The sequence below is a fragment of the Anser cygnoides genome, chromosome 15, assembly GCF_040182565.1.
Source record: "Anser cygnoides isolate HZ-2024a breed goose chromosome 15, Taihu_goose_T2T_genome, whole genome shotgun sequence".
Classification (NCBI taxonomy): domain Eukaryota; kingdom Metazoa; phylum Chordata; class Aves; order Anseriformes; family Anatidae; genus Anser; species Anser cygnoides.
This window is the reverse complement of record NC_089887.1, coordinates 10,128,044-10,139,836: the sequence shown is the minus strand read 5'-3', so window position 1 is coordinate 10,139,836 and position 11,793 is coordinate 10,128,044. Positions and strand designations below refer to the sequence as shown.

At 38.8% G+C, this 11,793-nt stretch overlaps 1 protein-coding gene across 1 annotated transcript; it reads left to right on the top strand.

Moving 5' to 3' along the window:
• The first annotated feature begins 6,206 nt into the window (after nucleotides 1-6,206).
• RSL1D1 (ribosomal L1 domain containing 1) lies at nucleotides 6,207-11,793 on the top strand. The gene is made up of 9 exons (XM_013177203.3): nucleotides 6,207-6,362; nucleotides 6,442-6,581; nucleotides 6,898-7,036; nucleotides 7,644-7,792; nucleotides 7,933-8,034; nucleotides 8,620-8,713; nucleotides 8,805-8,933; nucleotides 9,702-9,917; nucleotides 11,273-11,793. Exons 1-9 carry the CDS (start codon nucleotides 6,285-6,287, stop codon nucleotides 11,594-11,596), a joined length of 1,371 nt encoding a protein of 456 aa, XP_013032657.2. The 5' UTR covers nucleotides 6,207-6,284; the 3' UTR covers nucleotides 11,597-11,793.

The following is an 11,793-nucleotide window of genomic DNA, read 5'->3' as shown; positions in this document are numbered from 1 at the left end:
TCTCTGGGCTTTTATTTTTTTGGTAAATCAGAGTTTTGAAGTACCCTTTTTTTTTTCCTACCGAGTGAACAAGCCCCGAATTTCCTTGGCTTTTAAATTAAATAAGAAATTAAAAGCCAAGGAAAGTTACTGTCTTGTTCTCATTCTGGATTGACTTAAGATTTCCATGTATCTCATACCATAATCCTTTCTTGAAGTAAGCTTATGAATTTGAAATTTGCTGACTATTTGGCTAATATTTAGATTCCCAAATTGTTAAACTATTAAATTCTGTTCATTTATTGAAATGCATCTCAAGGCTACATGATGCTCCAGTGGAATTTTTCAATTCAGAACAAACCTAATGATGAATTCTAAAGCTTGATTATATTGGGGCTGTACTGAGTGTTCCTTATTAAACTGAAAAATCATCTGGTGGGTTGAAATACTAGTAGATAGAAAGTTTTGGCATTTCCATAACTCACCCCAGTTAGTGCATTTGATTGCCACTTCCATAAATCCAGTTAACACCACCTTGTTTGTAAAGGGAACTTAAATTATTTCTAGTTCATTAGCAGACTACAATGCAATTAGATATTGCTAAGCTGTAAGAGTTGGGGTTTTTGTTTGTTTTTTTTGGGGGGGGAGGGGGTGTAAAATATTTGCGTTCTCTAAAATTTAAACATACTTGATATGAAAATGTAAAGCATAGGTCTACACAATTTGGCTGCATTTTAGATAGAAGAGCTAAGAGTCCATTATATTTGAATAAACCTCAGATTACATCTCAACTTTTTCATTACATCTCCATTCTACATTTTATAGTCCCATTTTTACTACTATTGAGTACAGCTAGATCTAGATGAAAGGGAAAAAAAGTGTGGCTTTGTTTGAAATAAATACTACTTGCTGATTCACTGAGGGTAATAAACTTTTTTAAAGGACCATTTTGAATACTTATTTTTGTCGAAATGTGGTATGCTGCTTTAAAGAATTAACAAAAATTAAGCTGTGCAACCACAACAGTAAAAATAAGTGAAAAAAATAAGTAATAAAAGTTGGATTGAAGCTATAGGAACCATAGGAGCATGGCTGGTATAGCTGTGCTAGCACATGATCCTGGCAGAGTATTCCTGGGTCCTGGACTGGATATAGCTTATACCAGCAAAACTGTGAGTGAGTTTCTGCGGAAAGGAGCAATTTGGGGGTGTTTCTCCCCTGTATAATTGCATTTACAGCAGCCTTTGTATGCGATGTGGTACTAATCAGGATCACACCTCTTTTCCCTGATTGTTGGCCAAAGTTTGTAGTGTAGATATGGCTTAAGTCTATAGCCATGATGTAAGTTATAAATTATAATTATGTAAATTAAGACCTTGTATGTCGTTTAAATGAAAGCCTTGATATTGTGTAACAATAATTAAATGTAAAAAAAAAAAAAAGTGTGCAGCAGTACTAATTATTTTGCAACAAGAAAATAATTACTTATTTCTGAAAGTTACCAAGAAGTAAAGCACACTAAATGGAGAAATGAGTACAGTATTCAGTTGACTAACATTGTCATCATCCATCTAAACCCAATTCTGCTACCTTGGTTATCTTCGCAGACAATCGGGAACTGATATACAAACATATGATGGCACTGGTTTCCTGAGACACTCATTCTGGTAGTAAGCTGTATTCTTGAACAACGAGCTATTGATGATGTTGTATTAGTGTTGTAAGACAAATGGCTGCTCTAAGGGGTTTATCCATGGGGATATTTGCTGGTCGTGAATTTTATGGTTTTTTTGTGGCATAAAGGCCCAGCGAAGATTGCTCAGTGAAGAAACTCTGTTTTAGACTATTTATGGCACCAGCCCATAAAAACTGTTAATTATGAGAAATGTGTTTTTATAAGTGTTTATTAATGAGTATTACCTAAGAAAAAAAAAAGAAAAAAGATTGTTTCAATTGTCCCAAGTATTTAATTCTGTATTACTCTGGCTTTTTGGTTCTTAATGCAGAGTGTTTAAATGATGATGTTAAAGCAGATGAAATGTACTCCAGATAAGACTGTTTTCTTCCTGAACTGATACTTAAAGGCTCTTGCTTATTCAGCTGTTTTTGTATACACTACAGAGGATTTGGTAAAGAAAAATACACCAACAAAACTGGAGTTACTACTGAAGATTTCGTATTGTGAACCTGTTTCTTTCCTTGTGTTTATTTTAATGCAGTATAAACCTAACAAAATATTTATTTCCCTCCGAAGAAGTGCTAGAAAGGAGTCTAGTCTAAATATAAAATGGAAATCTATGCTAACAAACCCAAAGTCTGTTGTGTGTATATATGTTTTAATAATACTTATGCTTTCATCAGCTCTTCTTCCCAAAAAGTCTCAACTTCCACTGTAAGTTCGAATGTAAGTTATCTACCATCAGTTAATTACAGATAGACCTAAAAAAGCCCACATACTTCTGAATAAAATGAGAGATGACAGATTAGCCATCAGATGAAAAAAATGTATTTGAGACTGCGTTTCTGTCATCTGTTAAACCTGTAGAACTGATGATAGGCAAAGGATTATAACGTGAAAAGTTTACAGCTTGTGTCACAAAGACAGGTGCCTCTGTTTCTGAAACAGTAGTTTTTGAATAACTGAATAACTTGGGATGTAAGTATCCATCCAGCTGACAGGTAACTAGATTATAGATAGAGGCTTACACTAGGATTGCAAAGGAGCGCAATCAAAGAAAACCAGTGCTTGAGCAGAAGTAATGGGGATTCTTTTCTTAGGTCTCTATGATGAAGTGTACTTCTTACTCCCGGTTTCCTTTCTCCATGTTCTTTGTGCCACTTTTGTTGCACAAAGAAGAAATACACTTTATAAAGCGAGCTCTGGGATTTATCTGCCATCAAATAATCTGGAGGAACACAAGCCTGGTACTGGAACTTTTGGAATGCACAATAAGGAAATAATCTTAAACCTCAAAAATCAGTTTATAGCAGAAACAATTGCTGCTTGTACATCCCCTTTGCCAGGACAAAGTACAAAATTAGAGTTAAATAGAAACATCATCTTAAGTAAGTAATAAGGTAGAAAGGCTGGCAAGTATGTCATTTTAAATCTTAGTTGTGACTGGACTTAAGGAAAAAATACTTTCATCAGCAGAGAAAGCCACATTGAAAGCTACATCAGAGTATGTTTAGTTTACAGTATGTTTTTAGTATGGGCTAACATTTACAAAAATAATTAATTTTCATTAGAGTATTAATTTGTGAACTTGCAAAATTAAAAGTTAAAATTATTACTCTTCATAGTTTGTACCCATTGCATACAACTCACATACTAAGCTGAAATATTTCTTATCCAGAGATTAACTTATTTTCCCGTGACAGCTCTATTAGCTATGTCAAACACCTTTCAAGAGAAAATTATCTAAGTCAGTTAAACTGCATCTACTGAAATTTAGTCACATCAAACTTAAAAAGTTGCAGGAAAATGTGCTTGGATGAGATTGATATGTGAGAAATTTGAATTTGAGTCATTAATCATAGTGACTCAAAGTAATAGTGACTAATAATAGTCTTTAATTTATCTTACTAATGCTATGCTGACCCAGTATAGTCAGGCTTCAAACATACTGTTCAATCACCTCTCACAACACTAGCCTAGCATATTTTCAGAGACTTCCCCGTCATCTGACTTTATCTGTTTTATTTTAACATCTCGCAATAATCTGTTGATGTTTTATTAAGGTATCTGCTGTAAAATATGCAAGGCCTATGCAGGGATAGAGCAAGGCTAATACAATTATCAGATTATAAAATGCCACAGCTAGCATCATATGCATTAGTCCTACCAGTGCTGAAAAGATATTAATGAGTCTGCCCGATTTAGCTACTCCGGGTGGTCCTAGCCTTTCAATAATTTCTCTAATCAATACTTCATGCTACAACTACGTGGCAACAAAGGATGGCTTTTATTTTTCCTGGCTAGTTTTATTTATATTATTTGTCAAAAAGCATACAATAGAAGGTTAAAATTTCCATTTTCCAGGACTTTTTTTTCCCACTAATATCAGTCAGTAAATAACCTATCTACAGCAAATTACATTAAGTCAATTAGTATGCAAACAACCTCCTAAACTCTATATGCTTTTCTCATTACAAACCGTGAAGACACAACTACGCAGTGTTGCAGCTGCTGCCTCAAGTCTTCCTTGGAGAAGTCTTAAAGCCATTGACTCTTTGCTGTTACTCCGTGAGCTCTGCCAGCAGAGTGAAAACATAAATTATTACATAAAGGAGCTTGTCTTGATTAGGGTATTTTAATTCCTTTCTCTTTGTACTGGCACACTGACTGAGTAACAAATTTTGTTGGAAGATATATAAAGGAATAAAGCCATAACTAAAAAAGCAAAAAGCAAGCAAAAATCTGGAGGTGAAGAGTGCGTGACCAAGACCAAGACTCCTTATTTCATGTATGTTTAACTCCTGGTTATGCAGAGCTACGTTACACAGGTGACAGCTTATTTGCGTGATGAATGCAGAGCACCAAAGCTGCCAGGGGACGCACAGCACAGCAAGAACAAGGTGAAAATAGCTCCAGGGTAGATCTGATGTCAATACCATGCACTTAGGCCACGTGGAACTGGATGGCATGTGTCCCACAGCTAAGCTACTTCCATGGAGTCAGTCAATGCATTTCTAAACTGGAACACAGATGCAGTAGCTCTGCCTTAGTGTTCACAAATAAGGGAGAAAGGGTTTGACATGTGACAGTCAATGGTGGCCTCAACTGTAGTGACCAGGAAATAGCAGAGTTCAAGATGCTGACGTGTGCGAGGAAGATGAGTAGCAGCCTTCAGGAAAGGGACTACAGTTTATTCAGGGAAACAGGAGGTGGCACTCCATGGGAGGCAGCTCTGAAGGGCAAAGGAGCTCAGAAAAGCTGGCAGCAGGTCTTCGAGGACAACCTCTTCAAATCTTAACAAAGGTACCTCCTGATACTCAGGAAAACAAGTAGATCCATCAGGAGTTTGTCTTGGCTAAACAGGGATTTTATGGCAGCACTCCAGTGCAAAAAGACAGTAATGCAGGAGGTAAAATCAAGGACAGTCCACAAAGAAGGAATCTAGAAACATTGCTCAGGCATGTAGGTATTGTCACAGGATAATCAAAATTCACCCAGAGCTGAAACTGGCCAAGAATATCAAGGGCAACAAGAACAGCTTCCAATGCTTTGAAAGGAAACTGGGCAAGGGTCCCAGTGACGTGAGAGGAGTGAGTGGTCCACCTACTCTCAAAAAGCACCAAGAGGGCAATCCAGGAGCCACAGACCAGTCATCCTCACTTGGGCCCTGGAAAAATCATGGGGCAAGTCCTCTTGAGATAGAGGAAGGAGCTGCTTGTGAACAATCAGCATGGACTGACCATGTGCAAATCATGCCTGCCCATCGTGATTACTTTCCATGACAAAATTACTGAATTTATGGATGAGGAGAACAGAGTGGATGGCATTTACCTCACCTTTAGCATATTTTTCAAGTCTCCCACAGTCTTCTGGGATTTTAAATATTTTGGTCCTGGGGGGTGGGCAACCAACTGGCTAGTGACTACCTGGAAAATGGGATTCTGAGGGCAGAGGTAATGGCTTGTACTCTACCTGAAGGCTGCTAAAAAGCGGGGTACCACTGGGTTTTACTCTGGGACGCATTCTGTTTAACATCTATCAGTCACCTGGAGCACAGTCTCACTAAGTTTGTAGATGATATCAAACTCAGGGACCAGTCAAAACCCTTCCGTACAGAAGGACCTAGACAAGCCTGAGGGATTAGGCAACACAAATATCTGTCCATATTCAACAAAGATAAACACAACCTTGCACTTGGGAAGGAGTAGTGCCAACACAGGCTGGGCAATGACTAGGGAGCAGTTCTGCTAGGAAGGACGGGGGGGGGGCAGACAGCAGGCTGGGCATGAGCGGCTAAACGTGCTCCCTGCAGGCAGCTCTCTGCAGGCAGCTGTACACCGCCGCACCGGGCTGTGACAGGAATCCTGTGTACCATGAGGACACGGGCAGGCGAACCAGAGCTGACAGAGCGGGAGCTCCCCCGGGGGCCGCAAAAAGCCGACCGGAGGCAGCCGCGGGCGGCCGGCCCGTACTTTTTGACCCGGTCGGGCCGGGGCCGCCCTCCCCGAGGCAAAGCCGCCTCCTGGAGACACGGCGCCCAGCCAGGCTCGGCCCCGCTGGCCTCCCGCCGCCAGGCCGCGCCCGCTCCCGCTCCCGCGAGGGACGGAAGGGGCGGCCGGGCCCCGCCATGCCCCGGAAGGCGGCGGCCACACGTGGCGGCGCGGGAGCCATGGCCGGAGGCTCGGGGCAGCTGGAGCGCGGACAGGTACCGCGGGGAGCCGGCCGGAGCGGTTCGGGTTTGGCTTGGTTTGGCTTTGCTTCAAGTGCGGCCGGTGCCGTTGCAGGTGCGGAAGGCGGTGGAGGCCCTGCTGGCTTTCTCCAGGAGCAAGGCGAAGGGAGACGCGCTGCTCCTCAACGAGAGCGACAGCCTGCACCTCCTGGTGACCGTGTGGAAGATCCCGCGGGTGGCGCAGATCATCAAAATGTAAGGCACCGGCCCGCGGGGGCCTCCCGTCCTGCGGCGTGCCAAGGGCCCTGCGGTGGTTAGGGGCTCGGGGAGTGCACTTCCACGGCCCTAGCACTGCTTTTAGCTGTACCCTGCCGTGCTGAGAAAGCTTACATGGCTTTGTCTGGGTGTCAGCACTACCCAGCTTCACTGGATGCAGGCATGGTGCAGAGCATGGATGGTCCATCTCCTCCCAGGATACGTGTGCTACCTGCTTTAATGATCTTTGTAGACAATGTACACCTACTTCTGAAAAAAACTTGTGTCTCCTCTCCATCTCCTTTCCTTACTGTAGACCACTGCCACATAGCTTCCGAACAGAAACAGCTGAGGTTTGCCTGTTCACAAAGGATGAACCGAATTTGTCTGCAGAACAGACTGAAAATCTGTACAGGAAACTTTTGACCCAGAATGGGATCACAAGTGTTAGTCAGGTAAGGAACAGAGATGATGATATAGCACAGTACTGTTGTGTCTTTCTTCTTGAGTGGAAAGGGAAAAAAGTCCAGTGCTTAATATTCTAATCTCAGCAGTTCTGAGTTAACAATCTCAAGTAAGATTTTTTTGTGACTATTCAAACTGTATGTTTTCCAAGCTTAAAAATTTACTCAAAATCTTTTCAATTTAAGACTATGCCTTTAGCACTCAGATGTAGTGGTTAGATAAATACTCAATATTTGGTTTGATTTTTTTTCAATTGTTTACTCACAATACAAAAGAATATTCAAGTCCTTTGCAGCTGGATTGGATCACTTATGCTACCCTCAATAAAATTGGAAAATATTTTCTATTGCTGTATTTATCTTGATGTAGGTATTACCATGTACTCTGGTTTTGTTTGGTGATGTGCAGTTGCTGTGCAAGAGATCCATATCATCTGATTCTTTAAAAACTACTGTATCCTTTTTCTATCAGTTGTCTTCAACATTCTAAAATAATTCTTGACCAACTAGCAGTTATGCAAGTTAATTCTATGAAGTTATAAGAAATATTCTATGGTGCGTTTTCAATGGTGGGACTAAACTGTTACTTTCATTGTAGGTGATCTCATACAAAACTCTCAAAAAAGAGTACAAACCGTTTGAAGCAAAGCGTCGCCTCCTGAACAGATTCGATCTCTTCCTGTCTGATGACCGAATTAGAAGGCTTTTGCCCTCACATTTAGGAAAACATTTCTATGAAAGGAAAAAGTAGGTCTATAAATTCTGTCTATCAGTTTTGCATTGTTACTACTTTAAGATTTAATTCTTTTTACTAAAGTTTTGCTTAGTTATTTGGTAGTTTGTTTTTTTTTTAATTATTATTTTTCCCTCCACCTTTTCTTTTTTAGGGCACCGTTATGTGTTAACCTAAAGGCCAACAATCTCGCTAAGGAGTTTCAAAAACATATCCAGGGTACAACACTCCCAGTTACCAACAAAGGGTGCTGTTAGTAAGTATGAGGAGTTTAATACTTCACAGGAAGGTCTATTGCACCTTAACTGTAGGAATTGTTTATTCCATTAACATGCAAATAAGATGTTAAGGGTCACCATTCCAGGTATGGGTCATTTTGAACCTTCGAAAAGAAATATAAATCAACAAACCATATAAAGAGATCAGTAATTCTACTTACTAAGAAGTCTTACTCTAAAGTTTTTTTCCTTGTTGCTAAGGAATTTCTAGGCAACTATCACTGTCAATCAGCATGTACAGTCATAGAAAAATATGGCTGTTCAATTAGATAAAAACCACTTCCAAGATACTGTCTTCTTATGAGACCCTTTTTAACCTATTGTGCATCTAAACTAATCTTGATCTAAATCTATCTTAGCAATAAAAGACAGAAATTGCATTTCATAGTATTAAAACGGTTAATACAGGTAAATCTATTCTGACTGTTATAAAAGACTTAGTGATAGTCAGCCATATTCCATGAAAGCTAAAATCATTGCAGATAAGTGGTCTTCTGTTTTATTTCTGGGAATACTGAAGAACAACTAACTTAGTATGTTTATTTACTCTTCTCTGTTTTCAGTACAACACGTATAGGTCACACTGGAATGAAAGCTGGTGAGATAGTAGATAACATCATTGCAGCAGCTAAAGTGATTGATAAGAAATTACCAAAGGTACTGCTGATTGATTGCATCAAATTATGAACTAACTTGCCTTTAGCCTTGTTATTTTTAAATTATGTATGTTTTTTTTTTGTTGTTGCAGAACTGGAAAAATGTGAAAGTTCTTCACCTCAAGACACTTAAATCAGTTGCACTTCCAATTTTTACTGCACGTATCTCAAACTTAAATGAGCTTGACAGACAGCCAGTTGTCGATAGAAAGGAAGGAGAGGTAAAAAAAAAAAAGAAAAATCTTCAAACTTGCTGTAAAACCAGATCAGAACCATTAGCTCTTTGGCTTCTTTTTATGCGTTATAGCAACTAATGTGTTCGGCTTACAAGCTTGAGCCATGGATTCCAGGCAGCTATGGCCACAAAGTTATTAGGCACTCCTCATACACAGTAACAAGAAATCACTGAAACTCCCTTACATGTTATAAAGCAAATTAGAAATAAATAAGCTAAGAATTTCTAGTCTTGAAACATAGATTCAACTGAGACTCACTCTTGAAAGTCTTGCTTGAATAGTGTATTTGTATTTGCATTCTGAAACTACATTCATTAACATATGCATGGTTTAGATTATGCATCCGTTATATATTTGCTAATCAGTGGCACAAGAGCCTGTGAATTCAGATATTTGTATATTATTTTGCCAGGATGGGAGGGGAGGGCTTCATCTACATTAATTTAAAAAAAAAAAAAAAGCTATTCCTTTGTACTTGGTTCTGTTATGTTCCAATTTCTAAAACAAATGGGGAGCATATATATACAACTTCAAGACTAATTTTTACATTGTTTTCATTTATTTATGAGGAGCTTCTCCTATGCTGAATGTAACATGTTTTCATATTTTCCTTATGGTTGACCAGTCCAGGTTTACTGAAGAACATTTCAATTGATGTTGCTAGACTGTCTTATTCTTAACCATATTAAAACAATTGTTATGTTTAGAAATGTTATGGGGAATTGTCTGAAGTGTACTTCATATTCTTTGTAGAAGGGAAAGAAGAAGAAGAAGAAAACGAAGAAGGCAGCTAAAAAAGTGAATTCAAGGCAAATTACTGTGAAAACGAAAAATAAGGATGCTGCTGCAACCCAGGAACTTGTGATTAAAGAAAAAGTAGAAGTAGTCCAAGAACCAGATGAACATAATGATGAAGAAGAAATTCCACAACTGGTGCCTATGCAAATAACCAGCCTAGCTGAGCTAAAGGTAATTATTTAAAAATATTGAGAAACTTACATTTTAGTTAAAACTAAATACTATGAACTATGTAAATCATTCATTGCTCCTTAGGGAATAATGTGTTTTAACGTACTTCAGGTGAATTGAATTTTCTTAAAAATATCATGAAAGCAAGATCTGTGTGTATATGGGGGGATGCTCTGAGGATTTATTTACTTATTTTTAGTTAATTCCTCCTACAAAGGAAGCCAGTGTTTGTCTTTTTTATTGTTTTCCTAAATAGTGGCAATTTTGTCTAGCTCATAACAGGTCTGAAGTCAGAAGAAAGGGTAAAATGATTGAGAAATAGTTGATACGTTAATAAATCAATAACTTGATTAATTCAAAATTTCTTATAAAGTTAAATTTTTATGTATTTTAATGCATCATCTATCGAGTGCAGAACTTGAAAAACAAATGCATGCATTCTCTAGGACAGTAATATACAACATTAACAGTCACATAATATACATTAAGAGCTAGCAGCTTGCATGAAATACTGTATAGATTTACTGTTGTGGATATTGAAGGTAGTAGCATGGATTGTGTCACATGTCTGCAAAACAACCAAACTCACAGTACTCGCATGTCTAACAAATACATAGTGGACAGAAATGGGTGAATAAAACAGTAATGCTTTTAAATTCAAATCAGTTATACTACACTTGTGATTAGAGCGTATCTTTAAACTGTTAACTGTGTATCTGCTCAGGGATATCTAGACTACCACTACGATTATGTGCAGCCCAGTAAAACAAAAAGTCGTACAGCTTGCTTCAAGCTGCTGTCATGCAGCAGGCCTCTGTCAGCTCACACGATGTGATTGCCAGAGCCATGGAATAGGTACAGTTGGAGTTCAGTTGTATGAGTTATTCTGGTGTCGGCAGCCTTCTTTCCTGAGGGCCGTTTGGGAATATGTGGTGATCTCTAGGGAATAGTGGGCCTAGTGCACATGTAAAAGCGCAGTTTGTGTGTGTACAGATGGACTCTGCATAGAGTTGATCTCTGGAATCTATTAAGCCCAAATGCAGGGCAAGAAGGGGGCTGTGGTTTAAATTCTGCCATCATAACAGTTCAATGAATTGGTTAACCAGGAAGGTGAACATCCTCGTATCTGTTCAATCTACTTACTTAGTAACTATTTTGTTAATTTTTCATGATTTAGTTCTGTGTTTAGTCCTCTGTTTCCAGCCTGAAATGTGAAAAAGTCATTTGGGCTAGGGAATAGTACAATCAATAGAAAGTATTTGTCATTTAGAATGGTTTTCATTGATCCCTCTTGAAAAAACAGTGGAGATGTTTGTTATTTGGAAGGATAATGCTTTTTTATGTCTTAATTACAGGAAGTGGAACCAAATCAGAGTCCAGTAGAAAGTGACAACCTGGGCAAGAAAACAAAAGCAACCCTTGGTAAGAGAAAGAAACAACCTCTAGATGCTGAGACTCCAAAAACAAAACATGCAGATGTGCAGATGCCACCAAAACAGAAAAAAGCCAAGCAGCTCAGCATGCCAAAGGAAGCAATAAAAGAAAAAGAGCTGAAAAAGACTCCCAAAAAGCCTGAAGCAAAGTCTTTTGCAACACCTAAAGCTGGGAAACTAGTACAGTCAGACAAGAAATCTTCCAGAACACCAAAGCAAACACCCAAGAAAGTGGGCAGGCCATAGTCAGCGTGATTGTTGTCTACTGTAACTTTTTTATATAGTCATTCAGTTGTGTCTTTTTAGAAAAGCATATTCATGGAATAACATACCTGGTTAAGAAAATCTCATCATAAGAGCTTTTTTCACTGGCTTGTAATGATTCATTTGTGTTTTCTTCTAGTGGATGAGCTGGAACAAATAAACACATCATTTTAATTGGC

Coding starts and splice junctions, on each gene's coding strand:
- RSL1D1 (XM_013177203.3), top strand. CDS start 6,285: ATGCCCCGGAAGGCGGCGGCCACACGTGGCGGCGCGGGAGCCATGGCC. Junction 8,714..8,804: donor TTGATAAGAAATTACCAAAG/GTACTGCTGATT, acceptor TTGTTGTTGCAG/AACTGGAAAAATGTGAAAGT. Junction 9,918..11,272: donor CCAGCCTAGCTGAGCTAAAG/GTAATTATTTAA, acceptor TCTTAATTACAG/GAAGTGGAACCAAATCAGAG.